The 9265-nt window shown below is 36.5% G+C and overlaps 1 protein-coding gene across 1 annotated transcript; it reads left to right on the top strand.

The window, feature by feature from the left end:
- Positions 1-4579: 4579 nt before the first annotated feature.
- Positions 4580-7798, top strand: LOC122049062 (cytochrome P450 85A1-like). The gene is made up of 9 exons (XM_042610547.1): positions 4580-4808; positions 5601-5922; positions 6179-6328; positions 6405-6656; positions 6734-6823; positions 6900-6978; positions 7100-7206; positions 7296-7420; positions 7613-7798. The coding sequence occupies exons 1-9, from the start codon at positions 4630-4632 to the stop codon at positions 7704-7706; spliced, it is 1398 nt and encodes a 465-aa protein (XP_042466481.1). The 5' UTR covers positions 4580-4629; the 3' UTR covers positions 7707-7798.
- Positions 7799-9265: the final 1467 nt, after the last annotated feature.

Here is a 9265-nt window from a genome sequence, read left to right as displayed (position 1 = left end):
CATGCCGAGTTAACCAGTCCATCCCTAGAATCACATCAAAATCCACCATTTCTAAAATAATAAATTTCACATATACCGTATGATTTTGCATCAACATATGACAATTCCGTATTATATTATTGCTATACAGTTCTTCTCTAGAAGGTTTTGAAATGCTATATCCTGTAGCCATTCATTCGGGTGTAAGGCCCAGTTTTGTAATATAAGTCATGGATATAAAAGAATTGGTAGCTCCGAAATCTATTAATACATGAGCAGATAGATTGACAACAAAAATTCATACCTGTGATGATAGCAACATCTAGATCTACCTGCTCCTGTGTCATAGCAAACACCCTTTCCTTGATCGACCCCTTGAGCTGGGGGCAGTAGCAAAATGTCTCAGCTTCTTGCACATGCAGCAAACATTTGAACCCATCAGACACTGATCTGCATGAACCTTCTCACACTTAGGAAACTGGACCCTGTCATCGACCTTGGGAATAGTGTCTTCAACTAATAGAGATCCCTAGTGCTGCTATCGTGGCTGTATTTGATTCTACTTCTGCTTGTCTTAAAACTAAGCAGTAATAGGCTTCTTCCTACTCGGCCCTTGCTATTCCCTTCCTTGGTAACCTGCTCTCTTGTTTTGCACTTCCTTGATCATATCATTCATATCTCTTTCTGACATCAGAGCCTGATCCATTGCCTCTCTAAATATGGTAACCTGACTCAACCTGACATCATGTTAAATTGCAGCTCTCAACCCATTGGTAAAATGCTTTAACTCCTTTGCTAGTTGTCTTGTAATCATGGGTACAAAGTATCGACCTTTCTCAAACTTCTTGACATATTGGGCCACTGTCATGTCTCCTTATCGAAGCTCTAGGAATTCTCTTTCCAGTTGGGTTCTGCTATCGGTGGTGAAATACTTCTCATAAAATACTTCTTTTAAAACCATTCCAGGTTAAAGCAGCCAAATCCACCGTCAAACGTTCACCCTTCCACAATATTCGAGCATCATCTGGTAGCATGAATATGACACACATAACCCTGTCAACATTTGTAAGTTGCATAAAATCATAAATCATTTCCAGTGATCGTATCCATCCTTCCGCCATAATCGGGTCTGTGGTACCCTTGAACTCTGCCGGACCAAGCTCTCTGAACTGTTTGTAGACCGGATTAATACTGGTTTTGGGATGACTGTGTATATTTTTATTTTCCCTATCTCTCAACAGTGGCTGAATCTACTCTCCATGAATGTGATTCTCCTCCTATAAGAGTACGGTAAGTCTTGCTAGGAACTGATTGTTCTGGCCACCCATCTCACAATTGTTCCTTCTAGCAGCCATATCCTGTACATCCCAACATACGTCATCATTACCTTGTTTATATATATTATACCATACTCTTGTCACAGCCAAGTTACCAAATCAAGTTCAGGACGATAATAAAATAAATCATATAAACTTGAAGGTAGGGGTATTCGAGTTCTTGATAGGATAGTGTGCGCACATTGTCCTTATAGGAGCGACCATTTTGATACCAAATGTAAAACCCCATTTCTCACTTTCTATGACTCTAGCACATGCATACCACATTTCCATCAAACACAGAGAAAATTCCATCGCATATGAACATCAAAACTCAGCATATATCTTTCGAATGGAAAGTTTCATAAACCCGAATCAACATGAGAAAAATGAATAGTCTTCAACTCATAACCACATAACAATCAAAGGACAAATGTTATTAACATGCTCTAGTGCCCTTGGACAGTGTGTCATGCATCTATCCTGCCTCCTCGTCTACTCTGTTCCCATGTCCTCTATCATATCCTTGAAGGTAGCACCCTCGCTTGCATCATCTATGTTGTGAGTCCATGAACTCAATAAGAACATTCCACTATAATGTATATGACATTCATCATGGAACAAGAGTGGTAGCTAGGTAGCATAGAACATAAACCCAATTGTATACTAGAAAGTAAGCGCAATATAATGAATAGCATGGAACATAACCTTGTTTACACATTAAGGAAAATAACATAGCATAAGGATAACATGGAACGTAAACTTAATTGCACATTAAGGAAAAATAAGGAACATAAACCTATTTGTACATTAAGAAAAATAACACAGCATGTAGTTAACATGGACCATAAACCTACTTGCACATTAAGAAAAATAACACATCATAAGGATAACATGGAACCTAAATTTAATCACATATTAAAGAGAATTAACATTGCATAAAGGAAAGCTGCCACTTAGTTCTAGGTAAGGGCGTACATGTCGCACATGGGGTAACTATCATTTGAGCATAATTCCATCTAGTCCATAATAATTTATGGTCATTTAGTCAGAGGCCTCATTCGATGCATCATTGTTTATTTTGGAAGGGCCCTCCTTGGAGCTCATCTTAGGGCACCCAACCTGTACTATCACCATAAGTGGACATATGTAACCCGTTACCCTACATCAAGATCATGTCATATTCCTTTCATACTAGCTTAAGTAGTATTATTCCACACATACTATAATCATGCCAAACTAAAATCCAAACACACCCGAACTTCCAGATCACTTGAAGGAGCAAACACATCATCGAGAGAACACAATCATCAACCCTGAACCTGTCAGGAAGAGAAAATCGACATAATCCCATAAAAACAGAAACATCACAAAGTCCAAACACTACCTTGCTATGTGTCCTTAAGAACAAGAAGTCCAAGGCTAACACCAGGAGCAAGAACCACATTACTTCTAGATCTACCCACAAAATCACAGCTAACTCTAAAAAAACACAAGAACACCACTGAATCAATCCTCCAAGCCACCCCAATTGTCTTGGAATCCGAGAACACCATGGAGAATCAAGAAACAACATGTAGCACTTAAAATTCTACTGGATCAATCACTAGAATCCACAGCGATACGAAGGAACAAAACCACATCGAATTGAATCCAACCAACATCACAGAGGTTTAGAGAACAAAACAACCTCAGAAGGAAACCACCATCCAAAACTGTCCAGCAGTTTAAAAACGACAGGAAGGAGTAAGAACATCATCAATCAAGGCATAAATCACCAACAATCGAACCAAAGCTTTCGGAAGCACTGGGAAAGAGCAAAACACCATCACAACCCGCTAAGACTCCCCTAGAATTGGTCCAGAAATTTAATTTGTCAAGAAGAACCTGAATGAAACTCATTTCGGTTACTAACACTCGAATCCACTATAGAAAACCAAAAAAATACACGATGGAGCAAGAATCGTCATAGGAAACCGAATCACAACCTCATCAAGCCTTCGAACAACATCAACAAACATTTTCACTCCTCCTAGGTACCGAACCCTTACTTCACTGAATTCATACTATTATAAGAAAATGTACTTGCCTTCCCTTCCGTGTTCCACTTTCGGGAGCCCTCGGCCAACCATGGTCGTGCCGCCGATGTGGTGGTTGAAGAACTCCTCGTCTGATCGCGATGTCCTTTGATTTGTCCGCTCGTGGGTGACGCTTGGATAGGTCTCTGAGTTTGGTGGAGAGCTCAGTCGTAAACCGCAGAGATGAGAAAGAAGAAGGAGACAACGATTTGGAGAGAATAGTACGGAAATGTCAGAAATAGCTTATACCTGCCTATTTATACCTAGGTTAATTCAATCAACTCCCAATTTAATTGGGTGTTAAAGTAGACTTTCATCAAGTTAGTAGTCTTATTCTCTTTAACTTACTGTTAGTTTTAAATTCCAAAAATTTTATAAAAATTCATAGAAAATTTTATAAATTAGTTCCTTACTTAACGCTCGTGAAATCTTACCGTTCCTACCATTTGAGTTGACTTTCATATATTTCCATACCCTACCTAAATCTTCGATTCCTACCATTTGAGTTGACTTTCATATATTTCCATAACCTACCTAAATCTTTCCTTGTATACCACTATTTTTTTTTTTCCTTTTGGTTATATTTGAATAATTTATTACTCTCTATATATATTCATTAATATATCCATATTAATATGTTACTAAAAAAATTTAAAATAATAAATTTATTTATGGACATTAATATTAATACATGAGCAAATTAAATCAATAAAAGGCAATAATTATACTTTAAAAAAATACTTGTTAAACGATTATTTGATTGGTAATTTTTGATTATTTTACTAAATTTATCAACTTTTTATTTAATAAAAATGGTCGATAAGATAAAATAAAATGGCAATAGTTTTTCCAAATATAATAAGCAAATATATTTTTGTAGGTACCTTAATTAAAATTACTTTCTAAATATATTTTTTATATTTACCAATGGGTAATACTTTTTTTTTAAAAAAATATCAACTAAATATATATTTAAACGATAAATTTTTGAAAATTTATAAGCTATTTGTTTGACTAGTAATTTAAAATAATACTGTTTTTTCCCTGTAAATGATATTCACAGCACATAAAATACCGGATAAAAATGTAATCCATATTTATTGTTCAAAAGAAGAAATTTTTAGTCTTCCCCCGTAAGTCTTTCTTTTTTAGTAGCTGTTTGTGAAGGATCTCTATAAATACCCACACATGCAACACGAGAGAGAGAGAGAGAGAGAGAGAGAGAGAGAGTGTTTCTTGCATGTGTGTGTGAAACAATGGTGCTTCTTGGCATTGTCCTCTGTCTATTGGTGCTTTGCGGTGGCTTGCTTAGATGGAACGAAGTGAGGCACCGGCAGAAGGGTCTACCTCCGGGGACGATGGGGTGGCCTGTCATAGGCGAGACCTTGGAGTTCCTTAAACAGGGACCCTCTTTCTTGAAGAACCAGAAAGCCCGGTGAGCACTACTAGTCTTAATTTCCTTAGGGATTCAAACTCCTAATTTCTCCTCGCACAAACACTATTCTTCACTCATCTGCATACATATTCTATTACAAAGATTAGTCTCCATCATGTGCTTCTATACCTTTTACATGTTAAATTGGCCAATGTAACTGGTAGGAGGACAAGTAATATAATCCGAGCCAGGTGATGGCCTACCCGGGTGGTAGTCCGAGGGACCAACACCGATGACATTGAGGGGTTGTCGGATTTGTGATGGAAGAAAGAAAAAAAATGAAGGGATAGCCCAGGAAGAAAATGGAGGAAGATAGGTTAGTCCAGGAAGAACAGAGGAGGATAGGTTAGAGGGTTTCGTTGATCACACCTTAAAGTAGTTTCACTTTGTTTAATATTTTCAGGTGTGTTTCAAATTCTCTTTGTTATACATAACTACATAAAAATTAATATACTTTAATTTGTCGCATCAATGCATCATTGGAAATGAATTGTGAGTATCCTGCAGGAAAAATCTACTATCACTGCAAATCTCTAAACCATGCTATGCACAATAATTATTGCCTGCAATTCCTAAAGGATCATAATTACACAAGGAGAAGATGGCTGTGGTCCTGCAGCACCAATCATGCAATCTTAATTGATATGACAAATCAAGTCGAATCAAAATGGCTTATGAAAACATGTATACTCGTATATATGCATATATATTTGGTTTCTAGCTCCATCCTTAATTTATCTTACAACTACTACTACGATATGCTCGTACTTATTTTGGCCTGATATACATCAGGTATGGGAGTTTGTTCAGAACGCATATATTAGGTTCTCCTACAGTGATATGCACGGAACCAGAAATTAATAAGTACGTCCTGATGAATGAAAACAAGGGACTGTTGCCTGGATATCCGCAATCGTTGACCAATATAATGGGGAAGTGGAACGTGGCGGCACTACATGGTCCCCAACACAAGGCCATGAGGAGTGCTATGATCGCTCTTGTCGGTCCCACAGCCATCAGGGACCAACTCCTCCCCAAGATTGATGAATTCATGAGATCCTACCTTTGTCACTGGAATAACAGAGTTATTGACATTCAGGAGGAATCCAAGGAGGTTTGTAGCCTCCACATGATTCAAAATTGTACCCTGTATTTAACAATTTTCAGCTCTCACGATAACATGCCATCACTGCCGTTGAACATATGTTTATAAATTTGCTTCTGGATAGCCATTGGAACTTAACTTGTTAAAATTACTACTGTATGACCTAGAGATCACAGGTTTGAGTCTCGGGAATAACTTCTTGCAAAGCAATAAGACTGCTTTTTTATAGATATTTGAACCTAACTTGTGATCGTTTATGGTCTAGCTGTGGTTGAACTCAGTGTTGAAGCTGATTGCCGGCATTGACATAGTTCCACTGGCCAAGTCTCTCAAATTTGATTTCATCAAGCTTGTCCATGGAACCATTTCCTTACCTTTCAACTTTCCTGGCACAAACTATCATCGCGGACTCCAGGTACTAAAAGGACAATCGAGGTTATATATTTACCAGAACTTTCATTATTTTTATCGTCGTGGATCATTTCCTGCAGGCCAGAAGAAGGGTGGATATCATATTGGAAAAACTTATAGAGAAGAGAAGAGCCTCTCCTGGAGAATCCCAACATGACATCCTTGATGCCCTCCTGAACACTAACGATACAGGCAAACCAAATCTTACAGATGAACAGATTGTTGATGTCGTCCTTACACTCATATATACCGGTTTCGAAACTGTTTCGACTACTTTAATGATGACTGTCAAGTACCTCCATGATCATCCCGAAGCTCTTGAAGAATTGAGGGTAACATAATTATTGATACTTTTGGTCTCTGCTTTTCCTATAGAAAAAAATTCTCACTCTATACTTTGGGGTTTTAGAATGAACAATCTGCCATCAGGAAGAGGAAGAAGTCGCCAAATGAAGCGATCGACTGGAACGACTACAAATCAATGAATTTTACTCGTGCAGTTAGTGGGCTAGTTCATCTTCTTGTGCTTGTTGGCTTCCATTTCTGCAGGAAACAGCTTATCGTTCATGTTGCAGGTCATATTTGAAACATTGAGATTGGCAACTGTTGTTAATGGAGTGCTAAGAAAAACAACCCAGGAGACGAAATTGGAAGGTGAACTTGACGATCTGATAATTCATATTCTTTTGATAAAGTGATCTTATTTATATTCTTTTTGTGGAAAAATATTACTTAATCAGCCAAATAACTATTGAAATTTCTCTACCTACATCAGGAAATAGCATTCCCAAGGACTGGAGAATCTATGTCTATCTTAGAGAGCAGAACTATGATCCCGTTGTGTATCCAGAACCACTTAAATTCAATCCTTGGAGATGGATGGTAAAAATAAGAAAGAATGAGATCCTGCTGTTGAACTGAGTGGGACTGAGTAACTAACATTTCATTGATTCTTGCCCTTCTCATTACAGGACCAGAACCTGGAGGCCAACAATCTATTTATGCAATTTGGATTAGGTGCCAGGGTGTGCCTCGGAAAGGAACTAGGAATTGTAGAAATATCAGTATTTCTTCATTACTTTGCAACCATGTACAGGTATTCTACTCTTCTGTACAATTACCATCATCATTCATTTGCAAAATTGAGTAGGTTATGCAACAGTCTTAACCCAATTTTCTTTCTGAAAGAGTACTTCTTTGACTAAACTTATTCTGACAATTTTCATTACTTGATCATGCAAACCTCTCTTAGATAGTCTAATAAAAATTAATGGTGTTCTTGTGGCAGATGGGAAGAAGTTGGAGAAGTCAAAATACTGAATTTTCCAAGAGTAGAAGCACCCAATGGGTTTCAAATATTTGTATCAAATACAATAAGTTGACATTGGGAGATGAGCTATCAATAAAGGCCATACTATGACTTCTCATATTGTATTGCAGCCAATGAATTATAATAAAACTATAAATTCTTCTAGGGCCGAAGGAGAATATACATAGATAAATATATTATACAGAAGGGGTGACCACCATGTGACCATGAGATCATTAGTTTGAGTTGTCAAAATAAATTTTTGCAAAATTGTAAGATAAAATTGTGTACAATTAATCCGATATGATCCAATCTTTCTTCAAATCCGTATATATATATGAGATATAAGTTATAATATTAGACAAATTATGTTTTTTTATAAACAAATCCCTATTAGTTACTGAGCAAAATCGATCAACCTTTTTGTTTTTACCAAAGCATCTAGTGAATACACCTAAATTGTTTTGCCATAATTATCTTTGATCGTTTGTCATACGAGTGACTTTTCAAGCAGTCTAATAGGTGCATTTAAGTAGACTTATGTAATAATTTTATTCAAAATAATTTTTAATTGTTATAAAAATATTAAAATATATAAAAAAGTTTTTTTTAAGTAATACAAAACAAAGTGATATCAATTTTATCATAATTTTTTTTAAAATACTACATAAATTATAAACTAACATATACAAATATTGAAAATTTAAAAATTTATAAAAAAACATAAAATAGTTATAATAGTTTTGATCAAAAGTCATTTACAAAATGCAAGGAGATGAATAATCATTGGCTAAGATCGCTTGTATAAGTGTTCAATCAGAGTTAGTTTGTAGTACATATATCAAAACATAGATAAGAAACATAAACAATCCAATCACTTATCCTTTTATGCAGTTAAAAACCCTTGGTTCTTACTTCACACTCTTGGTGTAATTATGTTACTAAGCATGTGGTTTGCATGCAATTTTGATGTTTGGACAAAGTTTAAGTTTGAAAAATATTGTTGATATCACATGATTTGCAAGTGTGAAGGTGCAAGAAAACTTAACATGTATTGTAGGTGTAATAATGAAAATTCAAGTAGTTGATAAGGACTATATTTACTTGGCAAGTAGAAGACCCAAAAGGTCAATGAGGATAGGTAGTTGGCATGATGAAGTTTAAGTAGGTTGAGGATTCAATACTTGGCACATTGAAGCCCAAGAAGGCTGGCAATCAAATCCTTAGAAGTTTAAAGTCCCACTAGGTCAAGGAGATTGAATGATGGGCAAGGTGATGAAATCCCTGTTAGAGTGTATACTAAAAGCCTAATTTTTTGTAAACATTTATTTTTGAAATAAATAATCACATTGGTCAAATGTCTGCATTTATATGCTAAGTATAGTTGTTCAATTAATTTATATTATAAAAAATGTGAAACCGCCACATCAACGGCCCCCCTAGAGCTGGTCCCACGGATATGGAGGGAGGTAAATGCAGGTACACAGGTGGAAAGTGCATAGAGGAGATGTTAACCTCAGGCAGTGACACCCCGGGGATCGACCCCTGGACCTTTCAGTCACAGAACCATGCACTCCCCATCTGTGCTACGCCCTGGGGACAAATTAATTTATATTATAGATAACATGGTGT

This window comes from Zingiber officinale, chromosome 2B (assembly GCF_018446385.1).
Source record: "Zingiber officinale cultivar Zhangliang chromosome 2B, Zo_v1.1, whole genome shotgun sequence".
Classification (NCBI taxonomy): Eukaryota; Viridiplantae; Streptophyta; class Magnoliopsida; order Zingiberales; family Zingiberaceae; genus Zingiber; species Zingiber officinale.
The sequence above is the reverse complement of the archived record's forward strand: the minus strand, read 5'-3'. Positions and strand labels throughout refer to the sequence as shown.